Consider the following 21,729-nt stretch of genomic DNA (forward strand, 5'->3'; position numbering starts at 1 on the left):
AAACCGGTGTTGTGTTAATTTAAGCCGTTTCTGAAAGAACTACTTGGAAGAACACTGGCTGAAAATCCTAAATCCTTATGATATTCTTACATGGCTTGAATCATCATCGGGCTTCAAACTGATCATCAGTTAGTTCATAATAATTATGATATATAGAACTTAGAATGATATTATTTTTCGCTTTTTAGTTTAGTCAGTATGTTTTATGTTTTTGAAGTCGGTTGAATATTTTGTTGTGTCTCAAACGGTGAAGGAAAAACGTCGTGAGGAAACCTGCATACCTAAGATTTTTTTTAATTTATTACGTGTGTGAAGTCTGCTAATCCGCATTGGGTCAGCATGTGTCGACCTCACTGACCCAACCCTTCTCATTCTGAGAAGGGGTAATCTCTGGACCGATTTTAAAAACTCTTATACCACTAGAAAGCCACGTTATTTGTGAATCACATTTTATCACCGTATTAGTAGGGAGGAAAGTCAAATTACTAGAAAAATGTTGAATGTGCAAGTGGAAGGACATAAGAGGAGAGGAAGAAAGAAGAGATGGTTGGATTGTGTGAAAGTGGATATGTGTGCAAAAGGAGTGGATGATGAGTTGACGAGTAATAGAGACGAATGGAAAAGATTGACATATTTTTCCGACCCCATGGAAGTGGGATAAGGGTAAGGAGATGATGACGTATTCTTATTGGAACTAAGAGGGTGAAACCGCGGAGCGTCGGCTACCTGCGCGACCACTTGTAATACGCTCTTATGGCAGGCGTCCACTGATTCACATCGGAAAAAGAAAAAAAAAAATCTTTATTTTTAGGTAGTGCCACACATTACAATAATAAATTCTAAATATAGCTTATAGCTAAAGCAAAAAAAGAAGAACGCCATGCAATATGTGGCATAACCTAGAAAAAAGGCCCTAACTCCTAACCTAACCCTAGCATTTTGCTACATACTTCCTATCCAAAAAAAGGAAGCGGCACTGATTTTCAGTTAGGACCCAGTTCAGGTGCTACCACGTACACAGTTCAACATCCGGACGCACCGCATCAAACGGATTTTTAATTTTACGGTAGATAAAATCCGTTTGATGCAATCCGTACAATGCGGATCAGTAGACGCGCTTGTATAACTTTATATACAAAAAATAAAATCCGTTTGATGCGATGCGTCCGATACTTACGATGCCGATAAGTAGACGCCTGCCATTAACTGCCACAAAAGGACATGTCGCAGACTTGTATGGAGGCTGGGCCTTTATTCCGAGTGTCAAATAAGCAGCACCAAACTATTTTCATCATAAAGAACAATATAGTCATTAAAACTAATAAAAATTTGGACCTCGCAATTTTTTTTTTTTATAAATAAAATAAGCATATTTTTTCATGAGCTAACAACATTAATTAAGACTTTTCATCATGGCAACATGCTCGTTACTCACTAACTGACCGTGAATTTCGTGTGGTGGCGTTCGTTTATGGCCTTTTTAAAGCAATATAAATTAATTTATGGAATTGTTTTTTTATTCTTCTTTGTCTATGATTTCAATTCAATTCTTCTATAATAGGGCTTTTATTTTGTACCAACTTGGCATGGTTTATCTCGCCTAACGGTATCTATGATCTCGCTAGTGTCGACTAGTTGGAGAAGGCACGAAGGAGATTATTCGGTGATCTACGGTTTAATGTTTATTTTTAACTTGAGTCATATTGACATTTGACAATATTACATGACAGTACGCCGGATATGAAGTAAATTCTTCAATTCCAATGATTTTTATTGGCTGTTTTGAAAAAAATAGTGTATTGTTTATAGTTAATTTTTAGATTTAGACAATGGAACGATACAAAAAACATTAATTAATGGTGGTTCCAAAAATTCTGATTGTTTTCTAGTTTCTAAGCAACAATTTGTGAATTCGATCGGTTAAAAATACTATCAACCCGCTTGTAAATTACAAATAATAAAAACCCATTTTGGGATATGTCCTTTCGTATTAGACGTATTAAAACGGAAAAGTGCTAGTTCACCTTATCGCTGCGATGAAAATAATTGGTCACTAAAATCAATGACGCACGCGAATAGTCTAAAAAAGAACAATATTAGCCATAGTTTGAAATGATACTGAAAATGTAGGCACGTAGGTAATTGCCTCATGAATCTTATTTTCCTTCCTCATAAATTATTTTGGATATAAACTATCTATTACCTACCTACTAATAATAAAACTGTAACAGGTCATATTCTGTACATTGAAAATCTGAAAAAAAATATATTTTCAGTATCAATTAGTTACTAAAAAAGTATTTTTTTTTTCAGTTTTCGTCTATCTGTTTGTGTCCGTCTTTTGTTAGCCGTGCACCACGTCGACGTTACAGAATGATTTCAAATCAAACTTGAAAGTACTTGATTTACATACTATAATTACTATATGTGTATCTTGATATACAGCACGGTTCCACTGGGAGAGGTGATTAGGGTCAAACGTCATATTCATAAACATGGATAAAGATTGAAACCTCAATTTTCTTCAAAGTAAATTGGACATAAGCGAATATGCTGTTTAAAGTTCATTTTACTTTAGAAATTTGAGGTTTAAATCCTAATCCTTGTTTTTAAATAAGACCGAAAAATCCACTTAGCTGTGCCTGAGACTCATTAACGCGTGGTTCAATTTTATTGTTTGAATACTATTAAACATACTCTGAAGTTCTTGTAAATATTACAATTTAGCCGGTTTTGTACTTGCATTAGAACTAACAGACGTTACAATGTTAGGTCCAAATACCTTGAAAAACCGTAAACTATGGGATTAACATTTTGAACCTACATCTCGCCTTAAGCTAGGCTGCGCACTTTTTAGCATATCATGTAGATTTGAAAGCAGTTTTTCTTTTAATTTTTTGTCAAAGTTAACTCCCAATTATAATCTCACTGGTATGGGTAGTGATGATGCAATCTAAGCGAGCTAACTAACTTGTTAGGAGTACGATGAAAATCCACACCTCTTACTGTTTCTACACGACATCGTACCGGAACGCTAAATCGCTTGGCGATACGTCTTTTGCCGGTAGTGTGGTCACGGTCGAAGCCTCCCACCAGCCAGACCTGGACCAAGACCAATAAGATAACCTCAATCAGTCCAACCGGAGATTGAATCCAGGGAGTTTGTCTTGTAAATCCACCGCGCCTAACACTGCACCTTGGACGCCGTCAAAGCAGGCAGGTAGATAAACTAAGTAGTAAGCTTAAAGCAGATTTGACTTAAGGAAAAATTTAAAAAGTAAGATATTAGAATAACAAATCCAACATGGTCGAAGTCACGGGCGTCCGCTAGTTTATGAATGAATATAATGTATGATGTTTATAAGCAGACATTGGCCGTAGACACTAAAATATATGAGTGCGAGCGTATTGTACTGTTTCACAGTACTTGAAACTGTTAATCTGTGCTTGTTATGTATAATTATATAATTATTAATTTTATTTATTACAAATAATGATATTGTTTTTAATTAAAGTGCCACGTTCAACATTGTCACCGTCCGGTTAACAAAGTATGGGTTTAATTAATTTTTTAAAAGTTGCATTCTGCTTCTTCTTTCTGTACTTCATACTCATAGGTAAGTACGATTAATCAATACATCAATTTAATCCTACCAATATTATAAACGCGAAAGTTTGTATGGATGTATATTTGTGTGGATGTTTGTTGCTGTTTAACGCTGCTACTAACGATGTTGTTGATATCGGTTATGACGGTGATGACGGTGATGACTGTGATGACGGTGATGACGGTGATGATGGCAATGACTGTGATGACGTTGATGACTGTGATGATGGTGATGATGGTGATGACGTTGATGACTGTGATGATGGTGATGATGGTGATGACGTTGATGACTGTGATGATGGTGATGATGGTGATGACGTTGATGACTGTGATGATGGTGATGATGGTGATGACGTTGATGACTGTGATGATGGTGATGATGGTGATGACGGTGATGACTGTGATGATGGTGATAACGGTGATGTTGATGGTGACCGTAATGATGGTGATGACTGTGATGATGGAGATGACGGTGATGATGGTGATGACGGTGATAACAGTGAACCAGTGATGACGGTGATAACTGTGATGATGGTGATGACGGTGATGATGGTGATGACTGTGGTGATGGTGATGACTGTGGTGATGGTGATGATGGTGATGACTGTGATGATGGAGATGACGGTGATGATGGTGATGACTGTGATGATGGTGCTGACTGTGATGATGGTGATGATGGTAATGACTGTGATGGTGGTAATGACAGTGATGATGGTTATGATGGTGATGAATGTAATTATATTATAATTTATAACAAATTTATATTTATTAATTTCAGATGCCGTCCAGGAATTCTGTACTCAAAAAGGTACCTATAATTATTAATGTGTATTATAGAAAACATGAAATAACAGTAAAAAATATTATTATAAAAACAAAAGACTGACGACTGCTTAAGCGAAATATATATTTATAATTAAGTTTTTTTTTAACTTTTTCATTAAGTATTTTATAACACTGTAATGTAATGAAGTTTAATGATGGAGCTGAAACACGGATAAGGGGACTTCTCAACGGCTTACAACAGCTACCTTGTGGTTAAAGCTTGATTTATTTGTATTGACGAGAACCTTTCATCTATAAGTACTACAGGTTTTCTTGATGAGTACTGTTTACCAACAAACCAATTATAAATTATTTGATTAATAAGCTTAGAACAGTTACATAATTATGGTTATTATATTTTATACAAACAAACCATAAATAATTTATAATAAAGAAGTTATGAAATCAAATGCTTTTTTCCACTTTAATTTCTAAATTCTTTGTTGGTAAATAGTACTCATCAAGAAATAATGTAGTATATGTGGGTAGTGATGAAGACGAAGGACCGTTAAGGAATCTCCTCATCGATTTACTTTGGCTACCTATTGTTAAACAAGACCTACTTTATCGCGAATGAATACGCGATCAACAACTTGTTGTATGCATCGATATAAATCGTTAGATGGGCCCCTCCATACTAAAGAACGCACAATTTTATGTCATTACCCAAAGACGTGCACGCACATCTTATCTTAGTACGTAACAAGCGCATGCTGTGAGTGGAAGTGGACTTGAAAAATTATTTACTGTTTTATTTTTATATTTTAATCCCTTAATTATGCTTTCGTGTTCATTTTGGAAGTGGTAAAACACAAGCCACAACATGATTAAAGAGAAATGTGTTACGAGTGATGACGTACTCAATGTGCGAAACCAATGACAATTCCGCGACGCTTTGAGGCCCATCTAACGATCTACGATCGATGGTTATATGTATGTATTACTATGTCCATTGACATATACATATTTTACAGGTGCATGCATATCAGTTGATTTATTGGAATCAGAAGCGACATTTGCGAATGATATCTTAACATATACCTATAGTAAGGAAAAAAAGTTAATGGCAAATTGTCACGTACAAAAAGATACATTTCTAAAAGAATATGGAATATTTTACAACTACACTTTTGACATTCATTCACAATGGATGGTGGGAGGTGTGTATAATTTTGTCTGTCCACTGAAATGTACATTTTTTGGGTTTAGTGTGCATTCGTCAGAGGACGCATTTTTATTTTTTAGATATTAATGAAGGTGAAGTGTAAACTTAAATCCAATTCAAGGATCCATATTCTCGATAGTTATTCTAGTAGGAAAGAAACCCCAAAAATGTTTTTTTTTTTTAATTTTCTGTTCACCACTTTAATTACGTAATTATTGTACAGGTTTTGTTCAAATTTTTATGTTTATACACATGCCTATTTACAGTTTTCTAGTAGTAATAGTTTCTGCGCTAAGCCGAGGACAGACGGACAGACAGACGGACATGACGAAATTATAAGGGTTCCTTATGGACTACGGAACTATAAAAACCATAACGGTTTTCGAAGATTTGTCGCGAAGTTAAGTGACTGGCAATTAGGGAAATGAAATAAAGGAGAATATAATTTATTTAATTATTATCATTAACTAACTTGTAATTTAATAACGAATTTTTGTACAATAAATAACCTACGAGCTTCTCACCAAAAAAATTTTTTGTTTCTTTGCAGATCGAAGGTCAAATTGGCCAACGGGAAATACAAATATTACAACGTCCTTTGACTTATCTATAGATACTAACGGAACTAAATTTACTTGCCTCATCTTTTTATTTGTTTCTAAATTTTATAACGAAAAAGTACACATTAAATTCGTCTATGCTGCGGAAGAGTATGCAGTCACTGAGTCGTACAATAAAAATCGTAATGATGCGCATAAAGAAAATCATCATGATATGCAAAATGAAACAAATGATGAAACGCACAATACAACTGATACTCATGAAACTGCAAATACTAACAACAAAACCTTTAATATTACGCACCATGATACTACGAATCAAGAAAAGTATAATGATACGCATAAGGACAATCGTCATAAATCACACAAAGAAAATCTCACTCGAAAGACTAATGAAACTCATAATGTTACGCACCATGATACACGTGACAATACAAATGTTACTGATACGCACAAAGAAAATCATAGCAAATCACACAATGAAACTCTGACAATTAATGCTGACGATGAAAAATCATCAGAATTAGGTTATACTAATAAAACACATAACGAATCTGATTACAAAGGATATAATGGTATGTAAATTAACATTTTCACATTCACACACAATTTCACAACATTATCACAACTATTTATTATAAATTATAATCACAACTATTTATTTTCATTATTACCTATATTTAATACTATCAGACGTCCCGGCTTCAACCGGGTATTTTCCGTTTCCGTGTGAATATCGGGATAAAATAGGTAAGTAGGTACTGGCTGAGTTAATTAACATGGACTTTAATGTGGACTGTGCACACGAAATGTACCCACTAAACAAAAAAGCTGCCGCTTATAATTATTCCCCCTTCAAACTTAGTAGTAGGTAAAACAACGGGTAGGGGTAAGGTAGAGGTATAGTAAGAGTAGGGAAGGGTAGGGTAAGGTAAGAGTAGGGAAGGGTAGGGTAGTTGTAGTTGAAAGTTTATACCGAGTTACACGCGGACGAAGTCGCGGACGTCCGGAAATTTAAAATAAATAAGTTATGAAGTGCATTTTCTACTTTCAATTCTATTTTTTTTGTTGGTACAGTACTCATCAAGAAAGGCCGTAGTATAGTTATGTATTGCATGAAGCGCATCCCTCCCTCATTCTCCTCATCCCTCATCCTACATGTACCCTGTTTAGTAGACTAGTAATTTGGCGCGACCTATATGTATAACATTATTTTTAGGAAGTCAAGTACAAGAAAAGACGTTTTTCGAGAGTCACTATTGGATTCCAGTAGTTGTTGGTGTTATTTTAGTGATAATTATTGCAATAATCACAACGAAATGTATAATACTGAAAGTAAAACGAAGACTTCTGAAGCAAATACAAGTAAGACTTGGCATGCTATATCGACATCAGTGTATTGACTTTTTTTTCTTTTTCTTTAATAAAAAAAAACTTTAAAACAAGATTAAATAGGTTGTTTCTAACTGATTGACTGAAGATTTACGTACACAGCTGAGGATCCGCCTCATCCAAGCGACTGTCATGATTTTTCTTTATTTGTAAATATACCTACCTCGTCAGTCCAGTGATTAACTTATGTGGCATCGGATCACGATGTCCCGTGTTCGAGTACCGGATCAGCCTGTGAAATATTCAGCTTTTTTTATTAAAAAAATGTTAAATTAACTTTTCACTCCGAGTTGGGAAGTCGGTGGTGTTATCAACTTACCATCTGTTGTTTCCGGTTATTAATTTAAAGGTAAACATTGTCACCCTAAGTGGAATGTTGAGTCAACTATTATTGTTCCGATAGTCGTTTCGGTTACAGAAGGCGGTGATTCTTGAGACAGCGCGTATTGTGAGGAAGTTCCCCACTCTGGAGCCTTGACCACCGATTACTTGGGCACTCAAACGTCCCGCAGCGGGAAGATTTTTTATTTAATAATTTTTTAATAGTTTTATGTATTTTATTAACATTGTTAATGTTAAAGATTAAAAAAAGGAAGAACAAATAAATGAGATTTAAATGATACCTACTGTTTCAGGATGCAACATCTCAAATGAATTTAATAAAGGTTATACCTGATGGAAAAACAGAAGAATCCGCGACGCAACATTTTGTGAATGGCTTAGAAGTTATAGAGTTGAGCAACCAATACGATTACTGCGATGTCAGTCATATGGAGACTTTCAGAAAACCCCCAACAGTCGCCGGAGGCACAGAATGTACAACCGGGAGCCGAAAAATAAAAAATGTAAATTTTAGATACGTCCCATCTCGTTATTTAATTAATAATGTCACCAATGAATTAATTTATGAAAATTGTTTAAACAGTGCAATACCGAGTCAAGGTCGTTAATTGTGAATCTAATATATAAAATTCTCGTGTCACAGTTTTCGTTGCCATACTCCTCCGAAACGGCTTGACCGATTCTGATGAAATTTTTTGTGCATATTCAGTAGGTCTGAGAATCGGCCAACATCTATTTTTAAAACCCCTAAATCATAGGGTAGGGTAGTGGTAGGGTAGGGGTATGGTATAGGGATAGGGTAGGGGTAGCGTAGCGGTAGGGTAGGGGTAGGGCAGGGGTAGAGTAGAGGTAGGGTAGGGGTAGGGGTAGGAGTAGGGTAGTGTAAGGTAGGGATAGGGAAGAAGTGCAAATACATAAATTAATAAGTCAAAGCGAAGCTTGAGCGGGTCCGCTAGTTATTTGTATAAGATTTGAGGAAGGCCTACGTACCTATACGCTATATAGGCGACTTATAACTGTAAGTAGGTACATAATATATTTTTTAAGACAAAACTGTAAACTGTAAGGTACTAGAATAAAGGCTTGTCATTTATTTATACAAACATTTTTTTTTCTTGTCAATTTGTTTTCGATTTGAACCGATTTCAATGTGACTTTCACTGGAAAATAGAGATGGTTATTGAGCAACATATAGGCTACTTATATTTCAGAAAAACAATGGTTCTTACGGGAATTGAAAATAGAATTTCAGAAATTCACAAAGTCACGAGCGTCCGTTAGTAGGTATAATATGTCCCGTTATTAATGGATAAAACGCAAATGGTAGATTCACCACCGAATTATCTAAAACTAATTTGAATAGTTTTCCAACAATCCATGACCAAGTTATATGTATATTCTAAAGGATTTTTCAAAATTTTCTATCTTGAATCAGTTTTTTCAATGCTGTACAGTAGGTAATTAGGATTTTAAAGACCTTGGTCACCTAGGGATTTTGTGGAAAACTTTTCAAATTAGTTTTAGATAATTAGGTGGTGTAGGTCTACCATTTGCGTTTCCATTAATTACGGGACATCCAGTATACATATAAAAACATAGTATACAGCTGAACATAGAAGCATCTGCGTATTGAAGTTCGTTTTAAAGATCCGATTCTATGGCTACAATCAAGTAGCCCAAACTGGAACTTTGTAACTCAGCGATCGCCATTTTCCAAAACATTACACTTAAAGCCCGACAACAGTGACATCCTCACCGGGTTAGATAACTTTGTGGCCACTTTAAACCTGTTATTCGAAAGAACACTAAATAGGCGTCCTACCTCCTGAGCTTCTTCTACAAATGGCCATACTTGAAGGTGCAGGCACCGTTGGCGACGACGGAGACGACGATTTGGATGACGCTAGTGATACGGACAGTGATAAGACAGCGTCCCGCACTCCCGAGCCGCGCAGGGTGGCCACCGAATCGCTACCAGCACGGGACAAACTACCAGCCATAACACCGCTCCAGCGCTGGATAGCAAGGACTCTCAGTCCGCGCAGAAGCACTCAAAAAACTTGACTCATAGGCTTAGATGCCTTAGCCCCTTAGCTGGAAGAACCGAGAGAGCAAGTTCAAGTCAAGAGCCTCGAGGCCCGAACCCCCACCCGACAATCTCGGGAGGAGATAACTGCTACCCACTGCTGTTATTCGAATCAAATGACAGTTGTTGACGAAAAAACGATAATAATACTAATACTATTATTAAAAATAAATAAATAAATAAAAAAATAAATAAATAAATTACTTGTGTATTACCTGTAAAAATTAAAATGTTTTGTCTAAGCTGCATATTATTTTAATAAAGTGCCATCTATCGTAAAATGCGATTATTACTGTACCTACAATTTTGGGTTCTTGTCTTGGATTTACGATGTAATTAACTTCACTACCGCCATCTATACTTTATAGTATCTAATATAAGGTACATTTCTTGCCGCTAGATGTAGAAACTAGTATGCTATTTGCATACAAGTATAAAATGCATCGAAAATTATTATCAATCAATCAATTATAAAACCATAATTAATTCGTTAATATAGTCCCCGGTCCGGGACGTCAGTTATTCTCTCCCGGCCTATAATTGATGTTTGTGGGTGGGTTGAAAAAAGTAGCACCTCCAATCCAATCTTTATAACGCAAACGTCGGCGTAGCCCTACTTCGCTGATGCTATATTTCGTCTCCATATTCCAACGGTAACAGGAGCCAGTAACCACCACGCGGCGTCTGCTAGTTATTAGTAAAGACACACTGAACTACAAAACTGATTTTGCTCCGTTTGTAGAATGCGAAAATGACTCCGACGCAGCATCTCATCCCACCACTTCCTCGCCACCTTCGCTACATAGGAATGAGAACATTTCTTTCCTCATCAATCAAGGTGCCTGTGGGTATTTTTTTGCGTCCTTGGTACATGACCATAGTTCTATTATCTATATCTTATTACGGATCCAGTCAAGCTTCACTTTTTCCCTACCCCTACCCTTCTCTAAGTCTATCCTACCCCTAGTGTAAGGGTAAGGGTAGGGTAGACCCTACGCTTACTCTTACACTATCAAGTATCGTACTTTTGATATCTTTCGAATGAAATGTCCGAATTGATTAATTCCAAAAGTTAAATAATGGTATTGAGCGAGTCTTGAATCTGAAGTAGGTAATTTATTTTGAAAAGAATTAATACCAAGATACCTACAAGATTTCTTTCCGTTTGATGCGATGAGTCCGATACGTACCTACCTACGATGCGGATCAGTGGAGAGGGAGACTGGAGGCACTTACATAGTAGGTATGACAGAAGATCAAATATAATGCATAAGCTTAGTTTACTAGCACATTTTGAAACGTCAGGTTGCGTTACTACCTAATGGTAATAATAAAATTGAAAACTTAAAATTAAAGTTAAGTATGCTAGGTAAGTATAAATAATCAATAAATCTTAGTAAACTATTATATATAGGTAAGTATCTAATACCTATCCACTACCTATTCAATAACAATTTATACTAAAACCATTTTTCAAAATTTACTAGGTACTTCAAGAAAATGCATAAAACACTATAGTTTAATATGCGAATATACAAATAGCACAATACCATTATAGTAGAATCATAAATGCTTGGGGCTTTTTGAATTAGCCGTTTTATACGATCGAATAGTTTTTAAATAATATAACTGAACATTTGAAATTAGTTTTTCTAGCAAATGAAATAAAGTTTAACTTCGTTTGGTTAATTTTGACGGCTCCTGTCTGTCGCCATTTTCCATAATGGCCGCGAGTACCGCGAGTCGCGACATCTATACAAATTTTAGTGTCATGAAGAACTTGCCTTGTGTCGGACGTGCGTGTTTTCCACTGGGCTTATTGTTTGCAACCATTGTATAAAGAAAAATGATACGAAAATTAACTCGAAACAATCGGAATATAATACATTTACCTATATTATAGTTAATTAAATGTGTACGAAACAAAGAACTGTGTTCATCGCGTCGTAGGAAGCTGTTAGGTAGTCTAAAATAATGAATTTAACACGCTGCGGCAATCTTTCTATTTGAATTGTCGTGAACCTTGTTGTGGAATCGATTTTCAGATGTTATTAATGAAATTACTAAGGTGCTTGTGGTGATATTATTTGTAAAAAGAACCTGCTTAGCTGGTCTCGCGTTACGGTGACTTTTCGACCGACGGCACTGGCGGGCTCCAAATCGATAGAGATAATAAAAAATGCATATTTTGCCCATGGTTTCATAAAGGTTCCGTTCAATACTGTGCCGGTACGATTTTGCTACGGAAAGCTGTTCAGAATTCTCATTTGTTTGCAAACCGCAGTGCTATTTATTTAATGGTATCAAAGTTATGGTGATACTCAAACATCGCGAAGATTTTTTTCTCAGCGAACACGATAAGGTGAGTAAACAAACTATATCAAAATGTTTTATTGACTTTTCTACTGTTATTGCAAAAACACACGGTATACACACACAAAATGAGTAGTATTTAGGCGTAATGTCGTACTTACCTTTATTTTGTTTCTAATTACTCATTGTTAAACAAAAAAGTTTAATATCACGAACCATGAATAATTAAACAGAGTCGGACCTGCATACTAAATTATGTCAATTGCTGTAACCATAAAAAAACGATGATACAAAGGGCCGATCGCGTGAATACAATATTTTTATCAGTGCTAAAATCTTCTTTTGTTTGACATTTGACATGAAAAGTACCTATATAACAATACAGATTATATTAAATTGGTATAGATAAGCTGTTAATGGTATTAGAGGTGTTCTTTATTTGCTGATATATATTTTAGTGATGTTATCACTGACATTTCACATTTAAATTATATTTTAGTGTCACAATAAATCATTAATCAGTAATATTATGTTTAATCTTAATACATTCTATAATATCATTATTATCAACCCATATTCGACTCACTGCTGAGCACGATTTTCCCCCCTTGTCCTCGTCCACCATGCTGGCCCAATGTGGATTGGCAGACTTCAGGTTTCCTCACAATGTTTTTCCTTCACCGTTTGAGACATATTATATTTAATATCTTAAAATGTACACAACTGAAAAGTTGGAGGTGCATGCCCCTGGCCAGATTCAAACCCACACTCTCCGAAATCAGAGGCAGATTGTATCCACTGTACTATAATGTTCTATGTTTAGTTAATATCCTCTAACATGCTATTTTAAATTAGAAATCATTTCATTTAGTTCAGTTATTGTACAAGTAATTTGAAGGACATATGATTTCCACTCCCAGTATTTAAAGAAAGAATGCCTAGATTATTTGTAAGAGGAAGTTAGAATCAAATTAGATATACCTGAATATTAAACACAGAACACATGGTATAATACCATTGTCTTTCCATAAGGGAAAGAAAAGAGCTATAATAAAATTATCTATATGACAGCAATATCCTGTCCTGAAGATATTGTCCGACCTTCATGCAATTAAAGTATTATCTAAAAAGCTATTCCATATGTACATGAGAAAGTTTTTTTTCCTGAATTTCTTTGGCTAAAACCAGCAAACCAAGTATCATTTCTAATCAAAACAAAAAATCAAAACCAGTTCAGCAGTTCTGAGCTGAGGTATTGTTTTAAGATTTTTTCTTATGTGTAATACAATGTAGTTTATGTAAAAAAATCAAACTTAATACTTAAGCTTGTATCAGTGACATAACTAAAGGGTGGCAAGGCTGGCAAAATATGACAGCATATGAAATGACGGCTAGCCTGTGAGGCCATGAGTTCGGAAGTAACAACATTAAAAAAATGAAACACAACAATTATTCTAGCGCCTCAGCCCTCACCCAATGAATTCGCAGAAGGCTTCAGATGATATAGTTTACTCCTCCGAAATTACATCATAAATTATTATTATAATAAAAACCTATTGCTTAATAATCAAATAATGAAATAACTATACTAGAGCGATATTCGATGTACACTGTTACAAACAAACAAATTAGAAATGAAAGTAGAAAATGCATGTCACTTCATAAGTTTATTTATTTTAAATTATGTATTGCTTTTTTTATGAAATGTTATTCAAAATATATTAAGTAAGTAATTTTCAAGAATAAGTTAATCATTATTAGGTGTGAAATTACAAGTGATTTATACACTCATTTTTATTTTTTTTGTTGATAAACAGTGCTCATCCATTATGGCTTAATTATACATTAAAATTAGTATCTGTGAGAAACATAGTTTTGGTAGAACTTTCAAGAAAAAACAAACAAGAATTTAGTTTCCAATGGTGTTTGTAGTCTAACAACTTATGCCTACATTAAATAATTTGTAAAAAAGAAGTAGTGTCAATCAAAAAATAAATTAACATTAAAAGGAATTGGAATATACTTAATCAGATTTATATTATAACTATTATGACTACTGTATAATACATATCTATTCTGTGACTATACTTGGTGGGAATCAAACTGGTTATACTGTCCAGCCTTACCGAGAATGTAGGTAACTCAGTGTGTCACAAAACCTGTTTAGAGATGTAGCCAGTTTCGCAGTAGATTTTCACATAAATTTGAAGTAGGTAAAACACAGTCTTCATATTTTAATTATTATTTGCAAAACCTGTTGTTTTGTGATGTATGTATATGTTTTAAATATTTTTCTAACATAAATAACTGCCTCATAGATCCAGAGGTTAGCCTATGGGACTTGAATCACCAGGTCTAGCTAGGGTTCTAAAGTTCATTTCATGAAGCATGGTGCAGGTGACAGTTCGTTATACTTCTTGTAAGTTTGCCGCGATTCACAATAATAGAACATATTATGAATGTCATACAGGCGACTGTCACTGTATCCATGCTAACTGAAAATCACTTTAGTCCTGGGTAAGATTTTGTAAGATATTTTCAGTAAAAATTCTTAAGAGATTAATGGTATTACACCCCTGTAACACAGTGAGCATATTAAGCCATCAGTCCCAGGCAATATTATTAACACTTGATAGCCGTTCTGGTTGGTGGGTAGCGTAGAAGCAGCATGGTGGGTAGCATAGAAGCAGCATGGTGGGTATCACTCTCATGTTGCAGGCTAATTAACTAACTTTGATGTGTGTTAGTTGATATATGTATAGGAAATGGAGATTTTATGTAATAAAATATGTCATCTGGTACCTATGACAACCGTGCCTATCATACAGCAGGTAGAGTACATTTCTCAGCAGATTTGATGTTTATTTTAAGAGGTTGTTAATAAATACCAAATTAATGAGTCAGCTGGCCTAGTAGTAGCTGCAGTAGAATGTTATAATAGGCTGAATTTTAGTGTGTAGTTTTTAGTTCAAAATACCTAACTATTTTCTCAATGTGCCAAGATAGTAATTGACATGATACTAAGTCACAACAAATTATTTGTCTGTCTGTCTGTTTAAAACACTGTCTCTGGAGCTAGTCTTTAGAGTCTAGATCTAGAACATCCTAACTGATTTTAATAGAACTTTAACTGGAAGATTGAGGAGGTTATATAGGCTGCTTTGTCTCAATAAAGTCTATGCTGGAAAAAGTAAATTTGACGCGGATTAAGTCGCGGGACCAAGTCTACACTCCTACTCCTACAGTAATATTTTATAGAGATTTGCCTTTTTGTATGTAACTCAAAAACTACCTACTTCCGATTTTTTCAAATCGGATAGTTTTTGAGTTTATTCTTTCATCAATGTATTATTAGGGAGAAACAAAGGCTATATTTTATTTCCGTATTCCATCGAGATGTTATTAAAAATGGATACACAATACACAATATTATATAAAAAAAATCATAATTTTTCACTAAAATTTAAACAGAAGAAGAATAGAAAGAACCACGAGGTTCTGCTAGTAATCTTAATATACTATAAATGCGAAAGGTCATTTATCACGAAATCTTGAAAACCGCTGGACGTACAAAGGTGAAATTTGGCAGGGAGGTGGTTAATAGTTAGTAGGTATCCACTAAGAACGGATTTTTGGATAGGGCCGGATTACGGAGGTCTAAGAGCGTACGAAGTCGCGGGCGTCCGCTAGTATACATACAAAACAGCGAACCAAAGTAATTTTATAACGGCTACGCACGACCGTTATCCCTACGCCAGTTTAAACATCCGCCACAAGTAAAACATACAATATTGTTATTAATGTGTAAACAATCTTGCGCAGGGCTTAGGGCTATGACACTTATCGGAAATACGAGTAACACTTCTACATCAAAGGTTTGCGCTTTTGCGTTAGAATTAGATTAGGGATCGATTTATAGTTGCGGTCATTCAAAAAACCCATTTGATGGGTTTTAGGGTGTGACTTTTTGAACATCATCGTCTTCTTTTCCTTGTCCCACTTAAGTACTTAATAGGGATGATGACAGTTTTTTTAAATTGTACATAAATTAAGAGTATGCTAAAAGTAATTTTGTAAAAGTAACAGGGTATCTGCGATCATTACTTTCGCAGCTACAGGGATTTAAAGGGTCAGATTTGCGGCGCTGCCGCGGATCCCTGAAAACGCCCCATACAAAATGGCACGAACTAATGACGTCGTAGGTAATGTAATGATCGTTAGACTTATATGTGGGTTCAAACAAAGTTACTAATATCTTCGTTATTTGTGCGTTTATGTTTATAGTTCAAATATTAAAAAATGTCACATTTAATTAAGAAAGCTAAAACTGTGTGAATTTTCATCTAATTACCTACGATAAAAGATTTTTAATAGATTTTGAAATTCTATAATCTCATTTATTTTGCAAACATCCAGACAATCTTTGCTTTTTATGTATAAATTAGTTAACATTGACCCTATTTACCCGACTGTATCATAAAAATATATTCAAACCTAGTCATCATCCCCATTGGGGTCGACAAAATATGTCTCATCTTCTCTATTCGTCTCTATTACTCGTCAACTCATCATCCACTCACTCCAACCATCTCTTCTTTGGCCTTCCTCTCCTCTTGTGACCTTCCACTTGCAAATTCAACGTTCTTCTGGTAATATGCATTTCATCCCTCCGCAATACATGTCAATACCAAGCTAACCTCAATTTTTCTGTCCCTGGCGCCACTTTCACGCGAAATTTTGTATGGATGTTTGGATATTTGTTACTCTTTAACGCCGCTGCGATTTGGCTGAAATTTGGAATGGAAATAGGTTTTACTCTGGGTTAACACATAGAAAACTTTTTATCCCGAATTGGTTGGTATCCCCATGGTTTCCAAATCCATGGTTTGAGCGTAATATTATACCGAGACCGGGTTACTGTGCTCAGCGAAAAAAAGAAAAAAAAAAACTCATTACTTCATCGCTCGACCCAGGACTCGAACTTCGTAATTAAGAGCCACACAGGCTAACCACTGTACCAACGAGGCAACACACAATAAAGTATCCAAATAACCATACCGCCTACACATTCCCAAATTCACAATGGCATGTATTCAGTGTGTAACTATTTACTGTCACATGACACGTACTGAGTGACACGGGATACAACTTGACACTTATATGAAGTACAATTTTGGTGGGAAAATAAATATACCGGTTACTTATTTATGTGTCAACTATGTAAGTGGATGTGCTAGCGATATTGTTACACTGAATTATTTATTAAAACACGTGAAAAATGAACTTTGAACTTTTTTGAAAAATGTTGTGAGTTTATGGTTGCCGTTTAAGTTTAAAAATTAGTAAAGTACTAGATAAAATACTTTTTCCAAAATAGTAATGCCTTTTATTAATGAGACACTAAAATCTATTTAAATTGGTGATAAAAATATTGTGTAAATAGCACACCTGAGAATTTTCTTAATTCTCTACGTGTCTTCCAATCCGCATTTGGCCAGCGTGGAGGTCTAAGGCCTAACCCCTCTCATTGTGATAGGTAACTCGTGCTCACCAGTGAGCCGAATATGGGTTGTTAATGATAATGATGAATATTATGTATCGAAAGTAGAAGAGTATTATGCATATCCCAATGGAGTATAAAATTTCTAGAAAAGGTATACCTACCAAAAATAACCATTCGAAAAGCATTATTATCCTACAGGCCATTTTGAAAGTTGGAGAAAAAAAAATTCGACTCTCACCTGTTCCATTAGCAGCATGCTGCGTTCAGTGCTTTATTTTACAGCCAACTACACGATACCGATACGACATCGGTACGATTTGTGATGCGTACATACTTTACCGTTTCTTAAAAAAACATACGTATCAGCGTTTGTCTACCACGCATCATAGTTCTTACGATGAAAGGTAGAGCGCGCTTGTCTGAAAGATGAAATTTGTCTGGAAGACGGGAAAATCAGAAATAGGTAGGGTTTCAAATCTATACTCTGCAAATTAGAAAGAGGCAAATTAAGTGTTTTATAGGCATACATGAGCATTCTGCAAATATTTTGTGTCTAGTAAATTAATACTACTTATACAATTCAAATCTAATACAGAGTATATTAAAAAAGTTCGATCAAGTTACTTTAAAGCAACTATTTAAGTATTTATTTACGTTTTTTACTCTATTCGGTAATTACCCTGGTCAAAAAGCTCATACTGCCGACAAGAAGTGCAGGCAAGAATTATCAGCCTTTTGTAACAGCCCACCACAAGTCCAGACCTTTCTCCCTATAGGAGATGAGAAAATATGGAGCTTAGGACCACCACGCTGCTGCGGGTTGGCAGGCAACATGCTGATGCCTGACAGCCAATTTCGACATAAATTCTTGTACCGCGAAGGAAGAGTTCGAAGAGCCGATGGATGTTGGGGTCCCAAAGTGCTACCATACACCGCACTAGTAAGCGCAGTGTAGGTCGACCCCTCACCAGATGAACTGACGGCATCACGTCATTCGCTGGGTGCAGGTGGCTCAAGGAACAGACTGCGTTATGTGGTTTTATAGTATTACCATTCACAGACTTACGTCTACAGAAAATGTATAAAAAAGTCGTGTAGCAGTCGTCGCATGTAAACGCGGTTCCTACCAGGAACGCATTACCGTATCGGATTTCGTGTATACGAAATTAGAGTTTTTAAATGCATTATATCGAGTTTGCGCCGAATTATCCTTTTTATTTTAATTCAATGGATCCAAGAAAAATTTCCCTCCGCCCACGTTGCGTTTGTTAAGACGTTGAAAGGTTTTAACTCAATTATAGCAGGATAAGCTGAAGGTTTCAAAGGATTAAAGATTAAAATTGAAAATAGAAAAAATATTTTTCTTATTTTATATTGAATATTTTTCTTATGTTTTTTGTCTCTCATGATCCTTAGAGAGGAACGTAATTGTATCATCGACTATAACAGAGCAATAATTCGTCAGACATGCAAGAAACATTACAAATTACAATGTGTTCACCCATGTCTGACAACCTGAGGCATAGACGTGTTATATACTTATCATTATATAACACGCCAGCATCCAATGGCTCCCTGCAACCCGCTTAACATCCTCGATCCACCTACTCGTAGCGGGGAGTCGACTAACACTGCGCCCTCTGGAGTGGGTTGACCATTCCAGCAACTTGGGACCTTAACGTCCATCGGCTCTTCGAACTATGTACCCTGCCCTTTGCCACTTCAGCTTTGCGACTCGCTGAACTAAGTCAGTGACTTTCTTCTGCAGATCTCCTCATTTCTGAGATTAGTTACCAGTTATCAACGCAAAGACGTACCGGAACGATAAATCGCCAAGCGCCAAGCGATTTATCGTTCCGGTACGATGTCGTGTACAAATAGAAAGGGGTGAGGATTTCCATCCTCCTCCTAACAAACTAGCCCGATTCTATTTTAAATTTCATCATCACCTACCATCAAGTGAGATTGTAGTCAGGGGCTAACTAGTAAAGAATAAAAAAAAATGTTACCTATCAATAACAAAGTTTAATTGTGAATATAATACACCATGGAGGTACTTTACGAATTTGAAGTACTTACCTAAATAATTAATTTATCACAGTAGAAATGTTCATTACATATTTATTTAACCTGTTAACCTGTTTGTAATAGGTATTGGGTTGCTTATTATTTGTTTTTATTGTAAGAGTTCACACGCGTTATGTGTCACATACAAAGATTTTATACCATTAGATATGCTATGCCACTAACGCGTTGAAACTGAGACGTACAAAAGTGGCTAATTGTCTTAATTTCATTCAGTCGCATTTAAACTACTAAAGTTATTTAAACAACACAATAAACCAGGCGCTGGGTTTGTTTTTTTTTTTAAGTAAATTGTTAAGTATAGAAAATAATTATTGTACAAACAAAAGAAACAGTCCATTATGTTAGCGTGTATTGTTTAAGTATAGTTAGTGAACCTTAAAAAAAGGGGTCAATTGAGCACACCACACAGTGTCTCGTCCTAATAACCGGCATGTCTTAGCTAAGTGGCTTAATTGTTCCTGATTAACTAGCGGTCACAATCAAGTCGCAATCCTTTAGGGCGGCTTAGCCTATAAGTTTTTAATGAACATCACGCCAAAAATTATTTTTTAACCGACTTTCAAAAAGGAGGAGGTTCTACGTTCGGCTGTATGTATGTTTTTTTTTATTTTTTGTATGTTCAGCGATAATTCCGTCATTTATGGACCGATTTTGAAAATTGTTTTTTGTTTTAAAGGGTTTGATTCCAGGGTGGTCCGCCGCCTTCAAACTGATCAGAAGGTAGCACATAGGTAAGATGTTATTTTTTGATTTTTAGTTTAAGTTAATTTTAGAGTTGGAAGTCGGTTGAATTTTTTTTATTAAAATTTTTATACTTAATTACCTTATGAGTATAAAAAATAATATTATCAACACATAGAGGATTCAATCTGTGACACGATAGTTCCCAAATGGATGGACCGCTGTGTTTAAAAGTTAATTTTCGGGAAAAGGTCCTTAGCTATGTACTTACTATGAAAAGTTTAATAAATATCGCCATCTTAGATTGTTTTGTGTTCTAAGATAGCCGATGAATGTAAAAATATCAAAGATTTTATTATAGAGATATTTCAATAGCGCGTCAAAACTGAGGCGAACAAAAGCGACCAATTGTTTAAATTATTGATTCGCGTAGTTATTTAAACAAATAATACCTAAATATTGTTTACAATGTCGAGTTGTTTGTTCAGGGACTGTAAAAACTGTATAATACATAAATATAAAATGGATTTTAGCACAAAATTGTGCTTGTGTGCGCTCAGTGGAGTTAAATTTTTGCGGTGATTGTGTAGGCACATGTCGTATCTATAGTATAAAATATCGTTGATAAATATAGTATATGTAGATAAATTCTTAAATCTATACTAGTGTTATACTTTAAAAAAAAGGTAGTTTGGTATTCCTACGGGAACGCGAACTACGTGGATAAAACTGCGGGGCGTCGGCTTGTATTATATATACAATGTAAACCACTCAGATACTGGAAAACGACCATGCTAATCGCAATAAACATTTTCCAGTAGTGGGAATCCATTAATTCCATTATATCTTTGTATGTAGGTATGTATATACGTATACATACATACAAATCTGATAATACACTCAACTCGACATTCTAGACAATATTTAGGTATTATTTGTTTAAATAGCTTTCGTTGTTTACTATGCGACTAAATTAAGAACATCACCTTTGTTCGCCTCAGTTTGGACGCGTTAGTGACATATCTAATAGTGTAAAGTCTTTGGCCAAAGTATTTTTAAATTATTTTTAAAATTATTTTTAATTTACATCTTTTTTAAAGTTGGTTACAACAATACGTAGTACAGCATAGTACAATATACGTAGGTACTACAGTATGCCGTCAAGCA

General features: G+C 35.2%; 2 protein-coding genes across 4 annotated transcripts in view; both read left to right on the forward strand.

Moving 5' to 3' along the window:
• The first annotated feature begins 3,148 nt into the window (after positions 1-3,148).
• On the forward strand, positions 3,149-8,990 carry LOC112045141 (uncharacterized). The gene is made up of 6 exons (XM_052883010.1): positions 3,149-3,617; positions 4,386-4,415; positions 5,407-5,592; positions 6,148-6,732; positions 7,377-7,522; positions 8,185-8,990. The coding sequence occupies exons 1-6, from the start codon at positions 3,554-3,556 to the stop codon at positions 8,497-8,499; spliced, it is 1,326 nt and encodes a 441-aa protein (XP_052738970.1). The 5' UTR covers positions 3,149-3,553; the 3' UTR covers positions 8,500-8,990.
• A 2,761-nt stretch (positions 8,991-11,751) lies between these two features.
• The window catches only part of LOC112045140 (uncharacterized), a 219,469-nt gene continuing 209,491 nt past the window's right edge, over positions 11,752-21,729 (forward strand). For 2 of the 3 annotated variants that reach the window (XM_052883153.1, XM_024081224.2), the window contains exon 1: positions 11,752-12,339. The gene's annotated coding sequence lies outside the window, so the exon portion shown is untranslated. Of the gene's footprint in view, positions 12,340-20,557; positions 20,613-21,729 lie in introns of all 3 variants that reach the window. The other variant, XM_052883154.1, reaches the window with a different exon arrangement.

The sequence above is a fragment of the Bicyclus anynana genome, chromosome 8 (genome assembly GCF_947172395.1).
Source record: "Bicyclus anynana chromosome 8, ilBicAnyn1.1, whole genome shotgun sequence".
Lineage (NCBI taxonomy): Eukaryota > Metazoa > Arthropoda > Insecta > Lepidoptera > Nymphalidae > Bicyclus > Bicyclus anynana.